The sequence below is a fragment of the Lissotriton helveticus genome, chromosome 8, assembly GCF_964261635.1.
Source record: "Lissotriton helveticus chromosome 8, aLisHel1.1, whole genome shotgun sequence".
NCBI classification, from domain to species: domain Eukaryota; kingdom Metazoa; phylum Chordata; class Amphibia; order Caudata; family Salamandridae; genus Lissotriton; species Lissotriton helveticus.
The window spans coordinates 310,419,267-310,433,698 of NC_136069.1; the positions used below are offsets into that span (position 1 = coordinate 310,419,267).

Below are 14,432 nucleotides of genomic sequence, written 5' to 3' on the forward strand. Positions count from 1 at the left end.
AGGGATTAACTGAGGTGATTACTCTGTGTGCAAGAGTGATGCACACGTGGTGTGGGTATGCATGTCTGTATGTTTGTGGTAGTTTAAATAGCACTACTCCTCAAACGATGGGCATAATTTGCATAAAGTGTTTGTAGTTTAGGAAAAGCATTTTTTGTTATTGCCGAAAGGTATATTAAATGTTTTGAGAGAGATCTTTGCATTGCAGTCTAAACATTTTGTTGAAACAGTGTTTTAAAGTGCCCACTGCACTCTTTTGGAACTCAAGACGAAGAGCGAGATGGAGCAGAGATGCTAAATTCTCTGGTAACTAACCACAAACAAGCATTTGCAATGCAATAGGTCTCGCATTTGCGAGAGTTTAAGCTATTGACATTGTAAATGACAATGCCTTTCATTTATGTTTTAAAGACCAACACGTAAATAAAAGGCATTGCCATTTACAATGCCAATAGCTCAAACTCTCACAACTGCGAGACCTATTGCATTGCAAATGCTTGTTTTCTCAGTGTTTCCTCTGAGACGTCACCTTTTATGCAAGAGGACATGGATGTGCGCTATCCATTTAAAAATCAAGGACAAAAAGCGACTTTATTAGGTAATGTCAAAGATTTAATATAATTTATAAATTAGTCTAGGAACATTTAGCTTGTAAAAATCGAGGACACTATTTGGGACCCTAGGTCGGTGCAGGCAAGCCCAGTTTTGCACCAGTGTTCGATCTAACAGCTGAAAAAAATGAAATGGTGAAATGATGCAAAAATTCAATTTTTTGCATCACTAGGATGTGTGCAAATGTAATTTTTACTTTGTGCAAATTTCATTGCACTTCACGGGAGAAAAGTATTTTTTTTTTCTGGTGCAGTTTGAGCAGTGTCAGTTGCCATTCTAACAGAATAATTGGTCTAGAGTGCAGAAAACAGCACTTTCTACTTTGCAGTTAAACAAACATGCATTGCCATAGCTTTTAAGTCTAGTTTGCTTTTCAAATCCAGAATAACATATTTAAAAAGCCTGCAGCAGTGATAAAAAGCAAAAACTCTTGATTTATGACTACAAGGCGCCTGAGGTAAATAATTTAATGTGTAATTATTGAGATGTAAAATAGTCCCTTTGTGTATTGCAAAGCATGCACCTTACAAGGGTGGAATGATACTTAAGGGCAACAGAATGAGAGAAGAAACAATACTCCTATAGGTGAAGCCAAATCCCTCTTTAATTCTATTTAAAAAAATTGTAATAATAGTAACACACAACTAAGCTGTCAAGCAAGACCTAAGAACTGAGGCATTGTGTAGCTTCGAACAATGTCTGCAGTAGACATAAAAGACTCCCTCTGAGCAGCAGGCCTGGGTCCTTGTCCCTGGCCAGTGAGTGCTAGACGAGACACACCCCTCTTCACACCGAGGGGGCTTTGAAGTATAAAAAACTGTCTTCCATGTGTGAAGCTTACAGCAGTCCCACCGTAGCTTCATGTTTATTTGCATTATGCAGAATTTATTTCTCACTAGTGGTGATTTTCAGTGTGTTTGTATTCTGCAATGGGAGAAGAGATGTGGCTTATCAGCTGGAGCTGCCGACTACAGAACTGGGCCCCAAGGTTCAAGTCCCGGACTTGTCTCGTCCATCCTGTGAATTGGGGCAGACTGCATAATGTCCTGTGTACAGCACCCACCCAAAAAGTTCTCGCAGAAAGCAACTTAAACGCCCTTGGGCCAAGTTCGTCCAAACGAGAAGAGCAAAAGTAGTGTTGCTGTTGGCTCTAGCTGACGTTTCCAGTTTAATTGTTGAGCATGTTTGAGAAGTGCTTGCATTAGGCCTCCAGAGTCATATGGTAAAGGATCTTGCATGTATATATGTATTGCTGTGTTCAGTTACCTGTTTTTTTGCAGTACATTTCAGTCATTATTATGTGACACAGGCTCAAATTAAACGCTGCCTAGGCGAGACCTAAAAATGGAGCTGTTTAAAAAAAACTATATGAGAATATACATGAAAAATTAGATCCATTAATAGATAGATAAAAGACATTTTAGAGGTCATAACTTAGGAGTACTTAAAAATCCAAACATCATAACATAACAGGTTTATTTGTAAAGCGATCGTCCACACAAAAGTATCTTTGCGCTGAATAACAGATGTTTATTGTTACCCAACTCAATGGTACTTATTTCATTGACCTCAGAAGGATGAAAGGCTGAGTGGACCTGCCGGGATTTGAACCTGTGACCACGAGGTCGATCACAGACCCCTGAAGTGGAAGCATTAGTCCACTATGCCACCAGACCTGGCTAAATAAAGCACATGGCTGTTCAGCAAATTGCCAATTTGAAGTGAAAATGTTTTGGGACAAGTGTACTGGAGTATACTGAAAAAATAAAGCCTTTGAGGTCAATCCTTGATTAAAATCCCTGCTAAGGAAAGGCCCTGGTAATCCTGAACACATGCTATGAAAACGTTTTCAGAACATTTGACTGAATAGCAGATCAATTTATAAATGAATGACAATTGAGTATACATGATATGTATCGCATGTGTTACATATGGTCGAAGACATCAGGTGTATAATAAATACTAAAAGATTTACAAGGGAACTCAACAATACCCGTGTTATAAACCTTTGCCAAAAGTACAGAAGCATTTGCTGAATACAAAATATCAACTGAGTATAGACTAAATACATTCTTTATTACAAATATCAGTGTTTATGCACTTCTATGTACAAACTTTGATCAAAGTATTCTCTACTTTGTTCAAGATACACATTTTCTAAACATATTAAATGAAGTGCATTGCTTACACAGGAGGTAAAAAGCTTGAGGACTTTGAATAACTAAACCAAAGGCACCAACGAAGTTCTTCTGAATCAGTTGTTGCAATTTTGTTATACTGCAATTATTTTCAGTGTATTCATTAAAATCTTTATGGAACAGCAAGGGCTTCCAATGCAGCTATACATAATGCAAGCACATTTATGGAGTAAATGTAATGAGTTAGGAAGATTATTTACTTGTTAGATGTTAAAATTGGATGCAAGTTCATACTGAGGTTTTGATTAAGGAGATTGTTAAGAGTAGCTTGTTGATATCTTCATCATTTCAACAGAGCGGCACACCAAAAGGCCTACAATATTGCCACATCTATCCCACAGAGATTACACCAGAGACAGCAAAATTTTCAAACGAACAAGAATATTTTAAAACAGATTTGAAATGGGCAATACAAGAATTACGTTTTTGAAGATATTAAAACTAAACAAAAAACTTTACATGAAATATTAAGGTGAAAACGAATAATTCAAACCTATTTTTTCAGCATATTATTCTACTGCAACTTGAACATTATCAGTATGGGCAAAACTATTGAATCTATTTGGGCAAATCTAACAGTCTATCAACCAGGAAAACATAAAATTATTTTGAGCAACACAAATCATTCATTTCTCCTTTCATACGTTTTCTGCCGACAGGAGTAAACCTCTTTTCTGTCTGTTTACTTCTCTTAGTAGTAAATAAAAACTGTTAAAATGAGCAGTGTGTGGTCCAGTCTAATGTATAGACTGGACCCATAGTGCACCCAAAATGTTTCTGTAGGCACCACAGCTGTAACTTTTTGTGAGGTGCAAGAGGCACAGACAAGGCCATGGCTTTGCTGCACTTGGATAACTTGTGCAACAACTAGCTGCTGTCCTGTAAGGATTATGTTACTTACCCAGTACGCATCTGTTCTTGGCATGTAGGGATGTAGATTCACAGGCTTTGCATTCTCCTGCCATCTAGTGTTGGGTCCAAATGTTTGCAAGTTGTTTTTCTTCGAAGAAGTCTTTTCAGTCACGAGGTGACGTGACTCCGCCTTTCAGTGATAGTGAGCATGTGCATTGACTCCATTTTTGAATTGTTTTCGCCCAAGAGGGTGAGAATGGAGTAAGTTAGTGTAGTAAAGAGATGTCCATGCATATATAATGTAAATAATGAGAACTGCAACAACTACAGGTGTCCGGGGAGATGGGAGTGCGCATGTGAATCTACAGCCCTACATGCCAAGAACAGGTGCTGACTGGGTAAGTAACATCATCCGTTCCAGGCATGAGTGCTGTAGATACACATGCTTTGCATAGACTATATAGCAGTATTCTCCCAAAATGTAGATGTCGCAATTGTCTGAAAAAGTGTCTTTAGCACTGCTTGCCCAACATTGGCAATAGTGTTTGGTAAATGTGTGTGGTGTAGGCCATGTTGCTGCCCTACATATGTCAGCCATTGGAATTTTACATAAAAAGTCCATAGATGCACCTATTGTGCAAGTGGAATGCGCTCTAGGAGGTATAAAGTTCTTTTAGCTTTTGTATAGCAAGTTTGAAAGCATTTAACAATCCATCTTGTAATACCAGATTTAGAGAGAGGATTGCCCTTGTGAGGTGGTGAAAATGCGACAAACAGTTGTTTTGTTTTACGAAAATCTTTTGTCCTTTCAATATAATACAACAACACTTCTGACATCAAGTGTGTGAAGAGCTCGTTCTGCTACAGAAACAGGTTGAAGAAAGAACACAGGCAACCCAACTGATTGGTTAAGAAGAGAAGCAGAAACTACTTAGGGATGAATTTTGGGTTGGTACGAAAAACTAACCTATCTTTATGAAGCTGAAAGAAGGGTTCTTCTAAGAGTAATGGCTGAAGCTCACTAACTCTCCTTAATGAAGTGATTGCAAGAGAAAGGCAAACTTCCATGAAAGGAACTGTAAAGGACAATTGTGTAATGGTTCAAACGGTGGGCCCATGAGTCTTGTAAGTACAATATTGAGATTCCATACTGGTGCTGGAGGTATTTTGGGTGGAATTACCCTTTTTAAGCCTTCCATAAAGCTTTAATTGCAGGGACTTTGAACAAAGATACATGGTGTCTGTTCTGCAAATATGCAGCTACTGCTGCAAGGTGCAATCGAATAGATGTGTAAGCTGGCCCACATTGCTCTAAGTGCAGAAGGTAACAGATAATATTCTGAACAGAAGCATCCAGAGGAATAATGTTGTTGTTCTTACAGTAGACAAACAAATCGTTTCCACTTTGCTGCATAGCAAGCTCTGGTGGTAGGTTTTCTTGCTTCTCTCAGAATAGTCATATAGTCCGGTGACAAATTTAAATACTCAAACTCTATGACCTCAGGAACCAAATCTCGAAGTTGAGCTCCTTGGGGCGAGATGTAGCTTTTGATGTGGAACTACCGACAGCTATAATAAGGTGGTGTACCATGGTTCACGGGTCCGTGTGGGAGCTACCATAATCAGTGAGTGATGTTTGCCTGAGTTTTCGAACCAGTGGGAGAAGCGGAAAAGCGTAGGCAAATATCCCTGACCAATTCATCCAAAGGACATTGTGGGATCCGCTCCTCTGTGACTCTTACAGGCCACTATCTATGATCAATGTGGATAATAAAATCCTGGCTAAGTTATTAGCTACAACCTCTGCACTCTCTTTGCAGTAATGCAGGAGGTGGATCCCTCCCTCCCTGCTGCCGCCGTATTTCTGGATGCGACTAAGGCGTTTGATACGCTAGAGTGGCCTTATCTGTTCTCGCTACTGACACGTATCGGCGTGAGCCCTGCTTTTCTCCAAAGATCGCACTACTATACACATCTCCAGCTGCTAGGTTGCGGGTCAAAGGTGCGACATCTCCCCCGAATGAGGTAGCCTGAGGTACGAGGCAGGGGTGCCTGCTATCACCCCTCCTCTTCCCTATAGCAAATGGAGTCTTTGGCGGCCAGACTACATTAGCATCATGCCCTGAGGGGGCTTGACTTCATGCATAGGGTTATTTTGGATTCCTTGTATGCGGATGATGTGGTTCTTTACGTTAATCACCCGGAGACCAATCTTGACCCCCTTATGCAGGATATCACCAAATTCGGAGGACTGTCTGGCGTCGGCGTCAACTGGGGGAAGTCAGTAATGTTCCCACTCACGGCCACCACGGTCATATTTCGGTCCGAATACCCTCTTAAATGGGCGACCTCTCCAGTGAAATACCTCGGTATCTGGATTAGCAGGGACCATGAGGAACTGCGGAGATGCAACTATGGTAAGCTCATGGAGTGGCTGGAAAGCAGACTGCCCCGTTGGAGAGCGCTCCCTCTATCCTTGGCTGGCCGGATCGCCATTGCCATGATGGTGGTTTTACTGAAGTTCCTTCACGTCTTTGTGAATCTCCCACTCCTCCTCACCTCTGAATTCAAGAGGAGGCTGCGTTCAAAGCTGATCTCCCTCGCATCGGCGGGTGGGCAACCTCGGGTAACCTGGGAAGTCCACACGCTCCCATTTGAGCAGGGGGGCTTGGGGGCACCCGACATGGAATAGTATCATAGTTGCGCGCAGGCCCAATTTAGTTTCCACTGGATCTACCCGACCCTTTTCATGCCACATACTGCTCCTAACAGCGACCAAGCGGTCCTCGTTCCACTACACATGGGGCTGTTCCACATAAAACGCCGCCAGCGGCCTGGAATTGACAGTGGGATGTACGGTTTGGGCGTGGCAGCAGCTCTGCCACAGAGCACTTTTGAATGCCAGGTTTGCACCGTCGGTCCTGCTCACTAGGCACCCAGCGTTGCATTCACGACTGAGGCGGGGGTCTGCCAGCGTTTGCGCAAGCTCCAGATACATTCACTTGGACATGCTTTCCCAGAAGGCATGTTTAATGACCTAGACACTGCATTAGGAAAGGACCACACTCAACTCCTTGAGAGGATGACCTACTTCCAATTGCGGGCTGCGCTTCAAGCCCAATTTCCCTTGTTCCCGATTGCGCCCCCAACGTTCCAAGTGCTGGAAGCGTTCTTAACTAATCCTTTGCCACGCAAACTAATCTCACATATATACTCTGGCATATAGCATGAGTCTCCAGTCTGCGTGCTCCCCGCTCAGCGCGAATGGGAGGCATGCCTGGGTACTCCGTTTGGGGAAGGGTCTGGGCCTACTGTTGCGCACAATCAAAAGACATGTCACCCAATCATAGACTGCGGATAATTCATTTTAAATTCCAGCATCAGTTATATAGGACTCCTGTGTGGCTGCGCAAAGCGAGATTGAGTGCGGATGCGAGGTGTGTGCGGTGTGGAATACTCACGGCCTCCTTCATGCACCTGGCCTGTGAATGTTTGGCCGTAGCTAATTATTGAACCTGCGTTTGAGGCTCTGAGCAAAATGCTGGAGTACAGGTTGGAGCCCTCCCCACTTCTTGCTCTGCTAGGTTATGTCAAGAATCTCCCAGCAGATATCAGGAGACTGGCTGCCATGATGCTGCTGTTGGCCAAGAGGCGAGTGGCTATATGATGGGGCCGAAAGCGTAAACCGTGTAGGGATGACTGGCTTAGGGACGCGGCTTTCTGCCATAACCAATTGTCAGAATTCTGGGAACTTATGCCGACACAGTCACGCCCTCACGACATCTGGCAACCTCTGCAAAGTTTCCTGCAGCTCCACTCTGCTGACCCTGCAGATCCCCCGGTGCCTGTGGTGTGAATGGCCATGACGCTGCATGATCCATAGGTTGGAATACTGTCACCCCCCCGTACTCGACCAGAGAGACACGAGAGACACTTCTACTCCCCCCTTCTTTTTTTTTCCTTCCCTCCCCAGTACCACTCTATGCCTGCGCTTCCCCATCTTGAGCCCCCTTGTCTACCCAACCTTCTTCTCTTCTTTCTTTTGGCTGAACGGCAACTGCTGCTCTCTGAGTTGATGCACCAGCTAGCAGGATATAAGGGCAACAACAGGATTTTAAATGTATGGCCAAATTACCAACTCCGTGCATCGCTGGTTGTACAATTGATTGTTTACGATTGTTGCCTTGTCTTTTCTATGATGCTATAATATCGTCCTCTCTGGGGCAGCCTGTCGCAGCTTTGTATTTGCCAAAATCAATAAATAGTAAAAAAAAATAAAAAACAACGTTTGGGCATTGAGCGCTGTCTACTGCAGGGAACTGATCTATTTGCGGGTATCCCATTATTGAAAGTATGGAAGGAGAACTTGGGGATGAAGCTCACATTCATGTATTTGCTGCCTCTGTCTGCTGAGGTCGGCAATTTGATTGCCCATTTCCAAATTGTCTGAGACAGGCGAGACAGTTGGAGAATGTATCTCTCCATGTTTTTGTACATAGTACATCGCTGTCATGTTGTCTGTGGGGACTAGGACAACTCTGCCTCTGAGATGAAATTGAAAAGATTTTAGCGCTAGAAATACTGCTAGAAGCTCTAGATAGTTGATGTGGAGACGTTTGTGTTTGTTGTCCTAGAGACCCTGAGTTGTTTAATGATGATGTGCACCCCAAGCTGTGAAAGATGCGTCTGCTGTTAGCACGATCTGTGGAACAGGGTAGATGAAAGGCCGCCCTTTTGATACATTTTGTGGGTTCCACCACTGCAAAGTGCGATGGGTGCGGCTGTCTACCAACACTAGATCTGTTAATTGACCCTGTGACTGATTCCACTAACGTACTAAGCATTCACATAGTGGACGCATGTGTAGTCTTTCATGAGGCACTATTGCAATGCATGACACCTTCATACCTAGTAGTCGAACGAAAGTCCTGGCTGGCAAGGTTTGGAACTGCAGTAATAGAGTCTGGATAGTGCAAATTCTGGTTGCATTGGGAGAGGCTAGAGCTGTGTGAGCGTTGAGAGTGGCTCCTGGATAAGTTTGTATCTGTGAAGACTGTAGGTGAGACTTTTGCATGTTGACCGTGAAACTAATTTGGTGGATTAGTGTAGCGTGATCTGAGTGAGTTCGAGGCACTTTTAGTGTGTGCTGGCTTTGATGAGCCAGTCGTTTAGGTACAGGAAGACGTGACTTTGCTGTCTTTTGAGATGAGCTGCCACTACTGCTAGACATTTGGTAAACACTCTGGGAGCTGTAGTTACTCCAAATGGGAGTACTTTGAACTGGTAGTGTTTGCCTGCTATCACAAATCTGAGATATTTGCGATGAGCTGGGATATGAAAATATGCGTCTTTTAAGTTTAGTGTAGACATAAAATTGCCTTGCTGCAGAAGTGGAAGAACCGGTTGAAGTGTTACCATATGGAACTGTTCTGACAGTATGTGGTAGTTTAACACTCCCAAATCCACAATTGGTCTGAAGAGCCGTCCTTTTTGGGGATTAGAATAGAGAGAGTAAACCCCTGAACCTTGGTACTGTAATGGAACTGGTTCTATGGTTCCTTTCTCTAAGAGAAATTGCACCTCGTGTATGAGTTACTGTAAATGGTAGGATGTCAGTTTGTGAATGGGAGGTGGAATGTTTGGAGGATTGGTGGTAAGCTCCAGGCAGTAACCATGTTGGATAATGTTGATAACCCATTTGTCGTTTGTTATTGATTGTCAAATGGGGAGAAATTGTTGGGAGTCTTCCACCAACCGGTGTTAAGTGATCGGGGGAAGTGTGGACAAGTCACTGTTTGTTAGGGGAAGGGGTCTTAACCGGTGTGAGGAATTTACCCCTACCTTTGGAATTGTTTTCTCTATATCCTCCTCTCTAGAAACCTCTAAAGGTAAAGGATTGATTGTTGTTTTTATAAAAGGAAGCATTTAGGTCTGATGAGGTTGTTTTGGGCCCTGCTCTATAAAAGGAGCAGCAAAAGGATCCCCTGTTTGATGGGGACTGGAAGGCTCCCATGGACTTTGCCACTTCGGTATCTTTTTCCATTTTTTCTAAAGACTGGTTGACTACAGGACCAAACAGGTGCTCTTTGCTAAAGGGGGGTGTTTAATATAGACTGTGGAACTTCGGGTTTTAAACCCTGGAATCCTAAGCCATGTATGCCTTCTAAGGAGAATGCAGATATTGATCTGACTAGCTGCGGTTTCAGCTGTATCTAGAGCACATGTGATAGAGGAGTTGGAGATTCGTTGTCCCTCTTCGACTAACTGTTGTGCCTTAGACTTGTGCTCTTCTGGGAGGTATAGGAGCAGTTGCTCCATTTTATGCCAGGTAGCCCTATCGTACCTAGCTAGTAGGCCCTGTGTGTTCGCGATGCGCCAGTGGTTAGCGGCTTGAACAGCCACTCATTTTTCCAAGGCATCTATAAGCTTAGATTCTGTGACTGGGGGAGGTACATTAGAGGTTTGTAAATTCGCTCTTTTGCAAGCATTGAGAACTAGTAGGGAGCCAGGAGGTAAGGGAGACAGGATCTGATGGTGAGGTTTAAAAAAAAAAATAATCTTCTCTTGGAGTTAAAATACGTGCTCGTACAAGGCTTTAAGAATATCCTCTGCATGCCTCATCATGCCTTTAGGCATGGGGAATGTATGACTTGACCTGTGTGTGGACTCAAATGTTTCAAATAAAAAGAGTTCTTCTAAGGACTCTTTATGTAAGGCCACCCCATGATACTCTGCAGCTCTAGCAATGAGCTGTTAAAAAGCCATATTATCGTCTGGTGGTGGTGGCTTTGGAGGGTAAAGTTCTGGGTCATGACCTAATGGAGGGTCAATGGTGTAATCATTCAATGGGTCTACAAGCAAATGAGTATCCTCATCAATAGGATCCCCACCTACATCTGTATGTGGAGATCCGTGAGGTGTTATATGTAAGGGATCCTCAATTATTAAGTGTGGAGAAGATGGTGGAGAGGGTTGTGGGGCAGGATAAGCAGGGCTGGTAGCCATGTCCTTCCTCTTCAGAGGAATCTTATAGGCAAGGTCCTCTGAAGGAAGTTTGCGTTTTGCTGGTGTTTTAACAAAAATATGTCCCGTATTAGGATGAATATAAACATTTTTCTGTTTGGGATCCAATTTGGCCTTAAGAACGTCTAAAATTGGTTCTGGAGGGTCAGGGAGGATGTCCTTAGATTTTGGCATCGACATCGATTTGTCCTTGGAACTGGAAGATATCGGCTCCAAATTGTGTTTTTGCTTAGGAGTGGAGGGTTTCGGTGCCAAAGTATGTTTATGTCTCGGAGCGGAGGGTTTCGGCTCCGAACTAGATTTCGGGTCCAAGGAGGATTTCGTTCGACTTGGTGCCGAGCTGGTAGGCGGGGCCTCAGAAACATTGTCTCGGTGCCAACCTTAGCCAGAAGGCAGAGGTGGTGCTGAAGCCTTATGCATTTTGGAAGAGGGTTTTAGTGGGGAATGTCTCTTCGGTCCTCATGGCACCTTGTCCTGGAGGTACAACTTCAGACTCCAGGTCAATCTTGAGCCCACAATCGGACTCTGAAATGGAGAAGGCCTCTTCTTCTGGGGCAGACGCTTCTATTTCTTGCTCTGATTCTTCCCCGAAGATATCCGGAGTGCGCTGAATTCTTTGACGTTGCATTTCTCATCATCGAGCCTGACGATCGCATATAGCCTTCTTGGATTTAAATGATTTACAAGCATCGCAGTCAACCTCCTTGTGCTCCGGAGAGAGGCACAAGTTACAAACATGATGTAGGTCGGTGCGAAGGTACTTGGCGTGGCACCAAGAACAGAATTGGAATGGAGTCCGTTCCATCGGCAGAAGACTGGCCCGATGCGGCAAGGCCCAATGGCCGGCCACGAGGTTTATTTTGATAGAAGATGGAGAATTTGTTGACCGAATCAATATGCAGAGAACAGGGAAATACGTACGAAACAATACTATCGAGGGTACAGTGGATTGCGCAGCGAGGAGAACCCGAAGAACGGTTGTGAACTGGAGCGCAGCAATACACGTCAGAACACGATGGCATTGCCTGTCTTTCATCGGGTGTTTTTAGTCACAGTTCCTAATCTGTTCAAGGCTAACTGACATCCACCCTTTCACGATTAATAACATACAGCACCTTCAAATTAGCAGATACCTACAATCCTGCTAAGAATACTCAGTAGAGGTACTGCAAAAGGCTGCCACTTCACATGTGTTACTTGGGCTTTACCAGCAGTTTTTAACTTTTTGATTTCAGTGGCCTCCACTATTAGAAGCCAGGGTAAAACAAAATACATAAAACTACTGAAACAAGCATGCATCAAACAAATACATATATTATGGAGTTTTTTCGTAAATTACAATTTTTGAAAATTCCTGTTTCAAATGTATGGTGGCTGCAAAAAATGTAACTTTCATAACACCTCTGACAAGAGCTTTCAAAGGAGAAGCTGTGAACATCTATCCTGCATTTTGAAATCCTATTAGATCTGCAATCGGAATTATCAAGAACTTTCTACAATCTTGCCTACATCTATAAGGGAGATTTACAATTTCCATTATCTTAACATCTTCCCCAAAAACAACCCCAGAATGTTGGGTGCTGGTTTTGAAATCTGCACAAACTTTGAGAATTTTATCTACGCTAACTCAATGACACTGCCGTAGAAGGATAAGACCATTTTTTTCCATTATAGTTGGTAGAGAGGCTTTTGTGCACTTAGCCAGCTGATGCTATACATGGAACAGAACACAAATTCACAGGCTTCAGGTTTCAACACCTATCTATATATAGGAGCATGGAGAATTAAAACAAATTAAGAAGGCAGAGGAGAGATCTGGTTTAGTTACCTGATAAGAAGAGGTATGCAGTGATCTGAAGCAATTCTCCCCAACATGCCTACACTGGCCAACTGATCACAAAACATGTCTCGGTCATCTTCCTGAAGTTCATTGATTTCTTCTTCCTCACGTGTGGTTACACCATTAGCAGTCTAATGGGATTTAAAACAGGCATGTCTTCAGGTAATTATTCTACACACAGCAGAAGTGACGACTTTGAAAAACAGCAACATTAGCATTTTGTGTCTTTCTAGATAAGTTACTTACCTTAGATAATGTTCTTTTTGAATGATAAGTGATATTAAAATAGTTCCTAGTCTTAAGAAGCTCCCAAGACATAAGACTGGATATTGGAATTTTTCAGCAGTACCCCTTATTGACACCTGAAAGCTCCCAAGTGGCTTTTACTGCAGACAATGTTGGTGAAGCTACCAGACAATGACTTAGTAGCTCAGTAAAAGCACTGCCCACTGTGATCACATTATCCTCTATTCAAGACAGGTTAGGCCAAAACAGTAAGATGCTCAAGCTAAAACATATTACCAAAGAAGTTCAACCATATCATAAGAGTAGGAGGAATGTGAGGAGACTGTGAAAATTTAAGTATCCTTTGAGAAATGAAATTACCAAAGATGAGTAATGGTTCCATCAAGTGGGTGCCTTCTCACAGATTACCAAAGCAAACCACCATGCCGGAGCTTCTAAGGACCACAAATGTGTCTACCCAATTGTTAAGAAATTGCTCTACCAAACTGTCTTCAGACTCGAACCAAAACAAAAGACAAAAAATACTTGTAACAGCTTGAGAGATCTCCCAACACTGGCACCTCTCTCAGTGGTGCTCTCACTTTCCCTCTCCGAAGGAGTCTTGACTACTGCTGACAACTGTTTCGCCAATGTGCAACATTCCGTCCATCACCCGTGTGTTTTGCTGTTCGCCCTGTGTGGGAAGGGTATGCCCAGACGTGGGTCCCGTGCTCACTATGCCACTGGAGTCAAGCTATCCTGGCTGATGACGGCTGATAGCCAGAAACCGGTCCTAGGATGCTTGATTCCGGTCCATGGAAGACATGGCTTGGCAGTTCGGGCTGGACTGTTCCCATGAGGCACAGGGTCAAGACTGATTTGCATATGGCCATGTCGGAACTGGGGTGGCGTGGTGAGCAAAATAACGATGGATTAAACCCAGATCTGTGACTGGGGGTGAATTTTTTGCCAATGTGCAACATTCCGTCCATCACCTTGTGTGTTTTGCTAGTACAATGCACAGCACCGTCCATCTGAAAATGGTTTGCTTTTGGACACGGTGTCCTTCCTCCACACTGGACAAGCCAACAAAAAGTTAGTAGGAACTGTAGTTAAATATATCCACCTTAGAGCAGACAGCATGTCTAATCTGTGGAATCACTCCTCTAGCTTGAAACGGTGAGGCAATAGAAAAAAAGCTGAGAAACTCTTTTAAGGCATTTTAATTTGCTACAGCACTTACATAAATAACAAGCATTTACAATGCAATAGGGCTCGCAGCATTAAAGTTTGAGTTATTGGCATTGTGTATGACAATGCGTTGCATAAAATGTTTAGCAAACTTTGAATTGGTGAGCAGTGAGTGTGTGTGCAAGAGTATGCTGTTCTTGAAAGCAGTGTGGTAGAGAGTGCAGGAATTTGGGTGACCTGAGCAATGTGGATGATGCACCTCACGCACGGGGCTGATACAGTCATTATTCATACAGCTCTGATGATGTGCACTCACTACTCTGCACTCACTACTCACTACTCTGCACTCACTACTCACTACTCTGCACTCACTACTCTGCACTCACTACTCTGCACTCACTACTCTGCACTCACTACTCTGCACTCACTACTCTGCACTCACTACTCTGCACTCACTGCTCACTACTCTGCACTCACTACTCACTACTCTG

The 14,432-nt window shown here is 43.4% G+C and overlaps 1 protein-coding gene across 1 annotated transcript in view; it reads right to left on the reverse strand.

Moving 5' to 3' along the window:
- XPO4 (exportin 4) overlaps positions 1–14,432 on the reverse strand; it is a 471,754-nt gene that overhangs the window by 206,555 nt on the left and 250,767 nt on the right. The window contains exon 11 of the mRNA XM_078657083.1: positions 12,514–12,656. Within this exon, the coding sequence (XP_078513209.1) occupies positions 12,514–12,656 (143 nt within the window). The remainder of the gene's footprint in view (positions 1–12,513; positions 12,657–14,432) is intronic.